Here is a 12,436-nt window from a genome sequence, read left to right as displayed (position 1 = left end):
AAGCTTTCTTGTGTTGGATAGACAGCGGCAACAAACAAAATCGTTTTGCATCTTGCCAGGAAGCTGCATGGGACAATAGACACACAACATGCTCTTCTTCATTTAGGAATCAATTTTTTTTTTTTTTTTTTTTTTTCAAATAGTACTATATAAGAAAAGTCCTTCTCATGCTGATTCTGGTACTCCAAAAGATAAACGTGTACGTTTCGGCAAAGATATGGCTGCAGAAGCCAGAAGTATAATAATTAATAAATAATGAAAAACATAAAAATGTCGACTGTTATTTAAAATTATTTTGAGCATAACTAATCCAACTTATTTTAACAGAACCATAATACGTTGGTATGAGATCTTTAAGTGTCGTTATTCTTTTTTTTTTTTTGGTTTCCCAATGTTTGGATCAATTTGTGTGCAGCTTCATGGGACCATAGAATATCTTATAAACTTAATATTCTTATATAAATCATGAATATGGTAAGTGGCTCAAGGTTTGAACCCGTCAATATGATAGGTGGTCCTAAGGTTTAAAGTTAAAAAATCAATAAAAAGAACAAACTTTTTTAACTGTCAAGTTAACGCTTTGAAGTTAATTATTACAATTTTTTTGAGTATGTAAATTTTATTGAACATGAAGTTAGAAGATGGAGACAAATACCTTCAATTTGACAAGTTATGCATTATTAAGATAAACTTATTTTGCCGGTAATAATAAGATAAATATATATTTTTTAACTATGATAACTTTAATTATTATTATTATTATTTTTTTAATCATAGATCTAGATTCTAGAGAACTCAATAGCCTTGAGAACGAAATTATATGTAGTTGTTTTTTTAGCGTTAGCTCAACAATTTAATGGCAATCAATTTATGATTATTAATTAGGAAAATAAATTTCTTATCATCTAAGTTGATATAACTTCACCTTTAGTTATTTATGACTAGAGCATGCGTATTCATTTATACTGCATGAATATGTAAACAAGATATAATTTCTACTTAAACTATTGAATTACGATATATTAATGGTTAAAAAATTATCTATCTTAATTAAAGATATATTTTACAGTGATATTTGGTTTGGCTATTTGGAGTTGAATTGAGGACATCGAAAAAAAGATTGTTTATTGGTAACGAGCTTAACGTGATCTAGGGTTAATTTAGTCATCTTACTTGTCAATGTGGCTAATTCATACATTTTATTAAAATAAGAGTAAATGACATGTTCCCACCCAAGGTTTGACGAAATCCCAAGTTGGTACCGCAGGTTCCATTTATTCCAGATTCTCACCCTTAAAGTAACGAAAAATTGTTAGATATAACGGCTCAGGGGTAAATTGGTCATTTCACAGAGGAGGCGCACATTAGCAGATCGCCGCCCTTAACAAAAATCCGATGCACGTTAGCAACATCGCCACCGTCGTTTTTCGCTCTTTTCCGGCGATTCTTCCACCCAAAATCACCCTTGTCACCACCATTCGAACCCTCATCCTCCCCTCTACAAAACCATACCCTTGACAACCCCTCATCGCCTGCCGATCTCCAGCCACGACAGCAGCCACATGCGACTGGTTTTCGTCAGTGTCCACCGACGAATGGCCACTAAATGGTTGCTAGGACATAGGGGTTTTGTAGATTAGGAGACGCTGGTTGCAGTAGTGACGTCGAATTAGATTTTCATCGCCGAAATCGATCGGAATTCGGCGAAAAACGACGATAACCTAAGCTTGACGGCATCAGCGATCGGAGGGCCCAATGAGTCGGGAACCAGAGGGGTTTTGGACGACGGATGATGGGGAAGGTGATGGAGGTGACCAGGGGTTTCGCCAGCATTGAAAATAGCCCAGATCCGGTGAAAACCGAGATGGTGCATAGTCATTGAGGGTGTAATTGATGTAATTTCAAAATAAGATGGTTAATTTTATAATTTTAGTAATTTAGGGGTTAAAAATAATTTATTAATTTAGAGTTAAAGGGCATTATGATAATTACACCCTCACTATCCTAAAAAATGTTAACAGTGTTATTTTAAAGATGAGAATCTGGAATAAATGGAACTTGTGGTATCAACATAGGATTTCGTCAAATCTTGGGTGGGAATATGTCGTTTGCTCTAAAAATAATGTAACAGTGGTCATATTTTAAGTTTTCATTAAAACGATATGAGATGGTCATTTTTTAAAATAACTCTTTCGGGAGCAACGAACCAAACAGGGTTTCAAGGCTTGATTTTGAAGCCGAAGCTCCTACATCACAGTCGGAACGGAAACAACTACAGAATTGGCGGGAAAGGGAAATAAATTGAATTAAAATTTGAATGGCGAACAAGCTGATAAATGAGATGGGACTGCCAAGATCCATTGCTAACATTTTCGCTGCTCGCAACATCACTACTGCCAGGGTTACTATTTACACCGTCTTCTTCTTCTTTTTTTTTTTTTTTTTCATTTCACTATCACAATTTACAGGTTTGGATTCAAAGAAAGAAACAATCATTCCTAATCCTTTCTTTCAATCTGCAGTTTTGACAGCTGAAATTTCATCGAAATTATGATTTTCTCTTATTATATTAATTAATTTTGTATGAATTTTCTTTTTTCTTTTTCAGGATGCCTTATCTTTAACTGAATTCGAGTTAATGGAATTGTTAGATGTCGGCTTGTCAGAAGTAAGATCTGCATTAGCGCACATAAGTCAGATTGTCTCTCCGCGATATCAGACTGTGAGTAGACATAACCTTGATTCTTTAATATGGTTTTGTTTGTGAGTTAAATCGCTTTTTTAAGTTTAATTTTATTGTTTTATTGTTTTTTGTTTTTAAAACTTTTTTTTTTCAGTCAAACAGTACAAAAAATGTTTTTCATTTTAGGAAAAATAGTACTCAGTATGAAGGACTTCCATTCTTTGTATTATGATATATAAAACTGTTTTCTGCACAAGCACATTCTGAGTAAATTCCTATTAAATGTTTCTCTAAAAAGCACAGGGAACTTTTCAAGTGTTTTTCACTTTAAAAAAATGTTCTGTAGAATCACCTATCAAGGATGTGTTTGGAAGTAATTTTTTGGAAATCACTCAAAAACACTTTCCTTGTCTGAAAAAACACCTACGAAGTGCTTTACAGAAAAGTACTAGATGCACTTTCTGATGTAAAAGTTGTTCTCTTAAAACAAGCACCTGTCAGTTTTTTTTCTGAAACACTAAAAAGAGTTTCTTTAGATCTTTAAAAAGCAATTCAGCCAAAAACTAACAAAATTCTTATTATGTTTCCAACTCTTAAAAAGTTTTTATGATGTTAAAATGTTTCCAAAGGTTATATAAACATAAAAAAATTTTCAATCCAAGAGGTAGTTCTGTTATTTCGACTAAGTACTGCAAAATAGTTAGGTTTTTCTTTCTAATAAAATATGGCGCAGCCTTAAATTTGGTTATAGTTGTGTTCATAGGCACTGTTGTTGATGGAGCAACGCGTTCAAAAGGAGCAATCACGGGGGCATCTTCCCACACAGCTGAAAGGACTAGATGTGGCCCTTTGTGGTGGAATACCGTTTGGTGTGTTGACAGAGTTGGTTGGTCCATCTGGAATTGGAAAAACACAAGTAATGAGCAACTCAATTACTTCATTTGAAGATCTTTTGTTTTGTTTCTCATTTGCAATTTGTTTGCCGAGGGAATTTGATAATGATATATTTAATATTTTCACAAGTTGGATTGTGTATGTGGCCATTGTTTTTATAATGTTACGGTTCTTGAAAAGTTAAGAGATTATCAATGGCTTTTAAAAATCATGTGTTATTTACAGTGCATCTTTTTCATATAAGCATCAAACATTTTTCATACTGAGTTGAATTTATATATCCACTTTACATCAGTATCCAACATTTGGTTTAACATTTTAGGGATCATCTCATAAAGAGATTTGTATATAATACCTTTCCTTGGACCTACATATTGAATATATAGTTACTGACGCGTTGCAAATCTATTTCACATCACTTCATGTTTGATTTGACCCAGGCACTTCATTCTTGTTGAAGTGTTTGTATCTGACACAATTGACTCATTGATTGTAGCTAAGATATGATTCTGAGATGTACTAGTGGTTGAATTCAAAAGGTGGGACAAGAAGTGGATGCTTTCATGAGAAACTAGAGTTTTCATCAATCAAGGAAAACATGAGGTTAAGCACTCTTTTTGATTGTGACCAATGTCAACCAAACAATCCCCTAGTAAGGATAGAATTGATCCAACTCTGAGCTGACGTAAAGACTAAAAGGAAGGCAGAGCGATCAAGTATTAAGGTGATGAGAGAAGACATGATGTCGGTGACTGGGTCCTAAAAAGACAAAGAGTGTTGAATGGTTGGAAAAGATGTGTTATGAGTTATGCTGGTATTTGATCCCTTTCAACATATATGTGACAGATAAAAGGAAAAATTACAGGTCCTATGTCATATATAGACATACAGGGTATATGGATCATGTTAGATTGGTTTACAACAATTGTTTAGTAAAACCCATTTCTATATGTTTTTCATTTAACAAATGAGAAGATTGTGTTGGTGATAAAGTTGATGAGTTACAGTTCATCATTGGTTTGAGCTTTGGTATACTGTGATTGACATCTTCTCACCAGTGTTGCTGCTATGACCAAGAATTATAAAATACACAGAATAACACTTCTGGTGCCTACTTTGTGAAAGATGCATTTAAGAGTAGTCTCTCCTTACACCAATAATGACGTTAAATTGTAATCTATGGTTGTTTCATCTAATTGCAGTTTTGCTTGAAGCTCTCCTTATTGGCTTCACTGCAAGCACATTATGGAGGCTTAGGAGGCCGTGTAATATATATCGATGTTGAGTCCAAATTTAGTTCAAGAAGGTACTAAAATGCACTCATATTTATTTGTGACATTATTTTCTGAACAGTGTTTTAATAAGAGAACACAGACTTAAAAGTTGTGAATTTTAATTTCCTCAGGTTGATAGAAATTGGAGCAAAAAGTTACCCAGGAATATTTCATATGAAGGGAATGGCACAGGAGGTTTTTACATTTTTTTTCTTTCAAATTATTCATTGCCTGACTTAAGACTTACTATTTGTTAATTTTATCTATTTATATAGATGGCTGGTAGGATTCTTGTCTTGCGGCCAACATCACTTTCTGAATTCACGGAGAGGTTGGAACCAACATAAGACTTCATTAAGTTGCAATGAATGTTTGATCAGAACTTACGTATTCTGATACAAAAAGATGCTCTGTTTTTATTGGATGAAATTATAGTATCAATTGATTAAGGACCTGTGAATTAATTTGTAGATTGTTTTCACCAGTTTGCAACAAATTAAGGTTTCACTCCTCCAGAATCAAGTGAAGTTGCTGGTGATTGATAGCATGGCTGCTCTTGTTTCAGGGTAAGTTTTTCTATATTTTCCTGTTCTTGCAATAGAATAAATACAATTGTAAACTTTTATCCCAAGCTGCTGATTTGCAATTCAAATGTGAAATATGACTATATTTTATTGTTATTCTAAAATTATGGAATTCTATATCTAGATGCAGACAACTTTTAGTGTGATATTATACTTGTACGTTCACAGAGAAGTTCAATAATAATGTAACCTTAGAGTTTATCTTTGCCTATTCCCTTAAAATTTGATGAGTATGGTGACCTTCTTGTGCTCTGCAATCTAGTCCATGGAATCTGCTAAACCCTTTTTTTATCAGTCAAATAAGCAGGAGATTGAATTTCTTACGTATTTCAAAGTTTCACTTGTTTTTTCTACTACTAGAGTATGTATGTATAATTACAGCTAAACTCCTAGAAGTAAACACTGGCGCATGATATTCAGCATGCTGGCCGCAAGAAAACTGAAATGTTACAGTTTACGCTCATATCAATTACATTTTGTACATGGCAGAGATTTCTAAGTTTTTTGCAGTACCAAGACTACAAATATTTCTTCTTAACATAGAATGACCTTTATTTAAACCTTAATTATAGCTGGTCCTAGTTTGATTTATAATTTAAGCAGTTTTTCATTACATCTTGTTCAGGGAACATGAACCAGGACCTCCTTGGCAACACCCTTTGGGTTGGCATATTTCCTTCATTAAGTGAGATTCATCCACTTTTAATTGCTAGTGATATTTAGCTTTTTTGTCAAGATGATTATTTTTTTCATTTCAAGTGATATTGTCTTTTAATTTCTCTAGGTCACTTGCTGAATTTTCACGAATTCCTATTGTGGTGACAAATCAAGTGAGATCTCAAAGCCGTGATGGATCCTGCCAATATTCTTTCCAAGGTGTGTTGTCATGATCATATTGTGAAAGTTTCCAATGATTTATTAAAACAATGCAGATTTTTCTTTTGCAGGGCAGGGCAGAGGAAAAATTGTAGAGGATCCCCCTAAACATGATTCTCATCTTGTTGCTGCTTTGGGTATTCACTGGGCTCACGCTGTAACCATCCGTCTTGTGCTTGAATCCAAATCAGGTTGGCCTAACAATTGCCCTTGCATAATATAAGCCTATGTTGCCATGGAGCAAACTCCTTTCTCCTGGAGATATATTGGGTTGTGTTTTGCTTGCATCTAGCAATAAGATCTTTTGTTGACTGCATTTGTTTTCTTCTAAATGTTTTGTTGGCTGAATATGATACGTTTATCTTGGATGTTACATGGCTTTTTGGCAAAACTTAAAATATTGAAGTGAGGGTAGGGAATTTTTTCCAACCTTCCCTTTGGCGTTCTCCACTTTTAATCAAATTTATTTTCAGTAGTTAGTTCAGAAGTAAATCTTTTTCATCCAGAAATGCATGAGCTATGGGTATAACCTCCAAACTTTCATGCTTCTGTTCAACCTTGTCAAAAAGTTTATATTTTAGGAATTTGTAGATTACGTCCTCTTTAGAATTTGACAATTTTTCATCTCTTCCAGGTCAAAGGTTTATGAAGGTGGCAAAATCTCCAATATCGCCACCTCTTGCTTTTCCTTTTAACATAACTTCATCTGGAATTTCATTGCTCAATGATGATGGAATGGAACTGATGGGGCCAGAGATCAACTCAATTTATTCTCAAGGTAGGTCTCTAAGATTGCTTTTGGTGAACCATTTAGAACCATTTTAAGTGGACAATGATGACTACCTATGGCATAGTTTTAAAGGGAAAACACTTACATTGAACTAGGTTTATCATTTGGGGAAATTTGCTTATATGATCTCCCATGGAAGAAAACCCCTGAACTGATAAGCTAAAACCAGGGGACTTGCCAAGACGATGGTGGTCCAAGTATGTTATTCTTTGTAGATTTTCTGCTTTTCCAGGAAATCGGGAAAGTTCACTTAATATCTGTCATTCAAGCTTGTTTAAAAATGGGGTTACAGTCTTTAGAAGGGTATATTTAGAAGTCTCATCTTTTTTATGGTAAATATGTGCAGGGCATGATGACATCATTAATTCTGATGGGGGAAGGTTGCATTGATCAGTCAGGAACAATATTACTCAATTTTGCAGGCGCATTGTGAGGCTACCCATGAAATTGGTGACTCATTTTGAACTGTTCTATATTAACCTTTATACATAGTCAGTGGTGACTCATTTTGAATTGTTCTATATGAACTTATTTAGAGTAGGTTCTTTTTCATTTAACAAAATAGCCAGTGGGATGCCTCATTTCATATGTATAAGTCAGTGTGTCAGGAAAAACTGTTGTCATCAAGATGTTTTGTGTGACTAGTTATCAACGGAAACTAGAAAATATTAAGATAAAAAGGCACTGTGACAACTCTTAATGTTTTGAACATTGATTGGTATCTTCAATCTTACTGTCATTTATAGGAGACAAAAGTTTCTTTAGAAGAAATGAACATTGGTTAACTGGGGCACAAGAAATGATATATTTTAGTCATTAGAAAAGGTTGAACTGAAATTGCATACCCCTGTTATGCTGGTTTTTGAGTAAAGAAAGTATCCTTTGAAAGTTCAAATCCATGATAACCACATGTTAAGAAATCCTTTTTGGTTTCTTTGGGTTCTGCTTTTTTCTCTGTGAATATGATAAAATTTCATGTTTGCTTGTCTAAGAATATGATTAAAAGTCCTGAAGTTCTTAGATTTTGTTGGATATAAAATATTGTTCTTATGATATCTGAACATGGTATGCTAGTTCTGCATCCTCTTAGTCGATCATTAATTTGAAATGTAGATGTAACTTCCCTAGAGTTAAAAGTGCTATTGCTCATCATTCCAATTGTTTACACTGACAAATTTTAAGAGCAAAATATTCTTATGGAACTTCTAAAGACAGATTGCAAAATCATGTATTGCACCAGAATGTTGGGCCGAATGTAAACCTAAAGTTGGCTTGGCTGGTAGGCTCAGAAAGTAGTTTGTTAAGTTTTCTTGATGTGGGCCTAATGCAGAAGTAGCAAGAGAGGTTATGTGAAGTTTTGAGTAGCAAGTAATCTCTAGCGTGATGGGAAAAAAAATGATGAATAAAGGACAATGAGGAATAGTCTCTTGGTTCTGCAGATTTAACTTTGAAAACCATCTAGAAAACAAGTTTTTATTGAAGTTGCAGAATTTCTATATTCTATCGCTGTTTCATTATACTATTTATATTTATCGATGATGATGATTCTAAAGGAAACATGTACTTGCACATCTAACCTTAATTTTTTATTCTGTTTTGGGAGGTGAGATCACAATCAGCCAATCCTTGTTAACTTACAAAAAGAAAAAGAGGTAGTGACAACTTTTTGAAACCTCAGACAAAGGGATGAAAAGTAGAGTGCATTGTTGTAAACTAGGATTGATTATCCGCCGAGGGATAAACAAAGTAGAAAAAATATGTATAAACAAATAATGGGATAGTGGAAAGTTCGTAGCAAGATGTAGACAGAGTTTAGGTATTATTAGTTGTTCCAAACACAAAGAGCCAGAAAGTTGTAGCTAATGGTTTTGAGATAAACCAGGCCTACTATGTTTGACTTAAAATGTTGATTTTCAAATTGATATCAGAACAGCCTCTGTTTAGGTTCATATTAGCTGAATCCTGCAATTATGTTATGTTTCTAGAGATATAAATTACTAAGTTGGATTCTTTCCAGGTTTGGTGGCAATAATTATAGGCAGAGCTTTTGAAATGATTAATGAGGTATAGAATTGATTATAAGCTGATGGCATTGCCCTTCTTGATTGGCTGCTGAGAGTGCCATTATTTGTTCTAGAGATCATAGATGAATCATGCTTAATATGGTGCTCGTGTCATTATTACGAAGGCCAAAACCATAGAGCATAAGGCACTTGTTTACTCTTTACTCAAAAGATTTGCACTGCATAAATAAACCCATGAAGTTTGTGACAAAATAGTCGGTAGAATGCATGTGATTGTCAGCCAAATCAAAGGCTCAATATATCTTTGCATATTTTAATTGCAATGCCCTTGCTTTTACATTTGTTTACATTTTCTAGATTGAGTATGATGCTCAAAAATAATACCTTAGCATGTACTTCTCCAAGATTCAAAATTTATTGTTTTGTAGGAACCGAGGAGAGGCACTTTTTAAAATTATATTGCTAACTGTGAACCATGTTGCTTGTTCTTAGCTAAAGATGATATAAAGTAGTCCACAATCTTCTGGTGCTGATTTCTTAAACAAGAGAAATGCTGGGAGAAAAGGCCAAAGTTTGGACTGGTTTTTAAGGTTACTTTTCCTTTCTTTATTTAACTTTTACATAATAATATGATTTCTTTGGACACATAGGATAACTTTGTATGTGATTGTGCATATATAAATATACAAATACATAGCTGTTTGCATATGTAGTTTGAAATGTGAATCATCCATTGCACCAGCAACCCTGACTATGTTATATTAAACAATTCTAATATAAAATTTTCAGGCCTTGTCAGATGTCTTTGAACCTGTTAAGCTATTGAGCACAGATTTAATTAAACCATTAATAAAACACACTAATCTAGATTATGTTCTGATTCAGCTGCAAATGAATTGGCATGCCCCTTTTTTAATAGATTATTTTGGCATCTTAATCTCCTCGAAATTTTATGCTTATTTATTATATTTAAAAGATGATATTTGCCCCTTTGTGTATATTTTATCATTTTAGTGACATAGGGTCCTGTGGCCGCTGTCCACTATCAATAATTTAGTATTAGTTTATTTCAATATTGAAGTCTTACTTTGTTGTGATAGCAACTGGATGCCAGAATTTTATTAGACTGTTTGACAGAATTATCTTGTGTTCATCTTATCACATCCTAATATATAAATAATTCATCTCTTTCTGAATATTGAAAACATAGAAATAAAATTTTCCTCCATGCTGAAATTATTATTATTTTTGGGTGCCCTTTTGCTTCCTTAAACTTTTATTGATAAGTATGTGTGATTAGGTTTTATTTTAGGGACAAAGTCTCTTTCAAGAACAGTGATTTAATAGTGATTATGATGTTACAAGTTTGGTGTGATTTATGAGTTGTCTCAAAATGTTTTCTTTTACATTATTAAAAATATTTTCCTTCTTATCACAAGAATAATGCCATTTGTGTGTCATTATCCTACAATACCATTTTATTATACAAAAATAAAATTCTAGGGATTTGCTAATCAATTTCATCAAGATAATCTTTTTATGGGCCACTAAATCTTCTAGATTATCAATGAAAAAAAAAAAAACTCATTAATTTTATTATTTTTCAATGTTTTTTGTTTTTATCTTTATTGTCACTAGATGCTTTGCCTCTTACCGAAAAATGTTTGTGTGCCCATCATCCTACAATATCATTTTATTATCGATAAAGATTGGTTATACTCTCCCCCCACCCGAGCCCCGAAGAAAAGGGAGGACAAAAAAAGAAAAAAAACCCCCGCCCATCTTTATAAATTTTTTTCACAACCTCAATGTGATAGCTCATATTAGGTAGGCGAGACTCATTGCAAACTGATCAATTGTGAATTACTACGTCATGGTTGTAGAGAGAGTTTGTGAGATTAGGTCATAAGTGCAGAATATTGCCCTTTCATTATACAAAAAATTCTAGGAATTTGCTATTCAATTTCGTCTAGATAATCTCTTATGGACCACTAAATCTTCTAGATTATCAATAATAAAAATAAATATAAAAACTATTCTTATTATTTTTATAATTTTTTATGTTTTGTATCTATATTTCTCTTGATGCTTGACCTCTTATGAAAATGTTAGTGTGAATTTTTCTCTCAATTTTAAATAGTTCCTTTCCATAAATCACCTTATTTACTTGCAAGCAACAATAAAGAGGGCTTTTGATTATCAAATAGTTCCTTTCCATAATCACTTGAAATTTTTATGACGGAAGAATAAATCACCTTATTTACTTGCAGACAATAAAAGGGCTTTGATTGATAGGTTTATATGAGACTATGAGCATAGAATTAGAACGAATCGAAATTTAGAAATTGATGGAAAAAGCACAGCATGATACGATATAGATAGGAAATGTAAAGCCATCTTAATTTTAGGATGGCCCATCTCCGAAAGCAACAAATGCCAGGTGTCCTTTTATAAACTTAAAATGAGACCTGATATTGACCGCACGTTAGCCGGCCTCTACACGGCAAATGGCCCCGTGGCCCATGATAGTGGAGGGGCCGAGGGGTCTTTGTGATTTCTTAAGATAGAAGCATTTCATTTCCCATCATTCATTTTCAAACTAAACCATAATACTTGCTAGTTGAAACTTGAAAGGAGTGACAAATAATAAAATAACATATATTTCAATGTGATAATGATTTTATTTTTAATAAAATAAACATAAAAATAGAAAGTTTGACCAATTTAGGATTAATTTATTTGGCAAAAGGCTTTCCATGAATGGATATTAAGCGTCCACTCTCCCTAGTTCTAAACCTCGTACACGTCTTGCCGACAACAGACCTACCAAAAGAGGATATCTCATTCGATTCATTTGACTTGCCTAATTCTTATTTTATTAATAAAAAGAAAGAAAAAAGGAAATACAAGTGTTAGCATGTTACACATTTTTGGATTTTAAATCTTCAAGAATTTTAGAGCTATGTTCAAACTTCACGTTTCAGTGTTTAGCATGTTACACATTTTTGGATTTTGTCATGCTTTTTTTTTTTTAATCACATTATGATGTGAATCATGAAATTAGATCATTACAAATCATTAGTTCTTTGTATTATAAATTATGAGCTTTATAAAAATAGGGTTCCGTTTGATTCATTATTCTGTAGTTTTTAGGATAATCTTTTGAAAAAAGTTAAATTGACCGGGTATTATTTGTAGGATTTGGAAATTAAAAAATATTCTCCATGTTTGTTTTTTACTAAACACTCCTATAATAAAATATTAAAAGTTAACAAAACATCCCCAACCCATCCATTAAATACGGACAGTCG

At 33.1% G+C, this 12,436-nt stretch overlaps 1 protein-coding gene across 6 annotated transcripts; it reads left to right on the top strand.

Moving 5' to 3' along the window:
* Nucleotides 1-2,201: 2,201 nt before the first annotated feature.
* On the top strand, nt 2,202-9,840 carry LOC116145614 (DNA repair protein RAD51 homolog 2). Of its 6 annotated transcripts, none has more exons than XR_004130400.1 (14): nt 2,202-2,401; nt 2,609-2,722; nt 3,447-3,599; nt 4,780-4,883; nt 4,983-5,046; nt 5,127-5,182; nt 5,337-5,417; nt 6,061-6,120; nt 6,220-6,311; nt 6,383-6,502; nt 6,946-7,089; nt 7,197-7,298; nt 7,448-7,551; nt 9,618-9,840. XR_004130400.1 is itself a non-coding variant. In XM_031431059.1 (12 exons), exons 1-12 carry the CDS (start codon nt 2,318-2,320, stop codon nt 7,489-7,491), a joined length of 1,116 nt encoding a protein of 371 aa, XP_031286919.1. In that variant the 5' UTR covers nt 2,202-2,317; the 3' UTR covers nt 7,492-7,886. The 6 variants fall into 6 exon arrangements, 2 of the variants coding, with proteins under 2 accessions (XP_031286919.1, XP_031286918.1); XR_004130399.1 differs by having other exon boundaries at nt 6,368-6,502; XR_004130402.1 differs by having other exon boundaries at nt 2,381-2,401; nt 3,435-3,599; nt 6,368-6,502.
* Nucleotides 9,841-12,436: the final 2,596 nt, after the last annotated feature.

This window comes from Pistacia vera, unplaced genomic scaffold, assembly GCF_008641045.1.
Source record: "Pistacia vera cultivar Batoury unplaced genomic scaffold, PisVer_v2 Contig463, whole genome shotgun sequence".
In the NCBI taxonomy this organism is placed as follows: Eukaryota; Viridiplantae; Streptophyta; class Magnoliopsida; order Sapindales; family Anacardiaceae; genus Pistacia; species Pistacia vera.
Note: the sequence above shows the minus strand (reverse complement) of the source record. Positions and strands in the feature narration are given on the sequence as shown.

Excerpts from the sequence above, each read along its gene's own strand:
- LOC116145614 (XM_031431058.1), top strand. The coding sequence starts at position 2,318 with ATGGCGAACAAGCTGATAAATGAGATGGGACTGCCAAGATCCATTGCT. Across the intron at positions 5,183-5,336 it reads CTTTCTGAATTCACGGAGAG|TTTGCAACAAATTAAGGTTT; the intron begins GTTGGAACCAAC and ends TGTTTTCACCAG. Across the intron at positions 5,418-6,060 it reads ATGGCTGCTCTTGTTTCAGG|GGAACATGAACCAGGACCTC; the intron begins GTAAGTTTTTCT and ends CATCTTGTTCAG.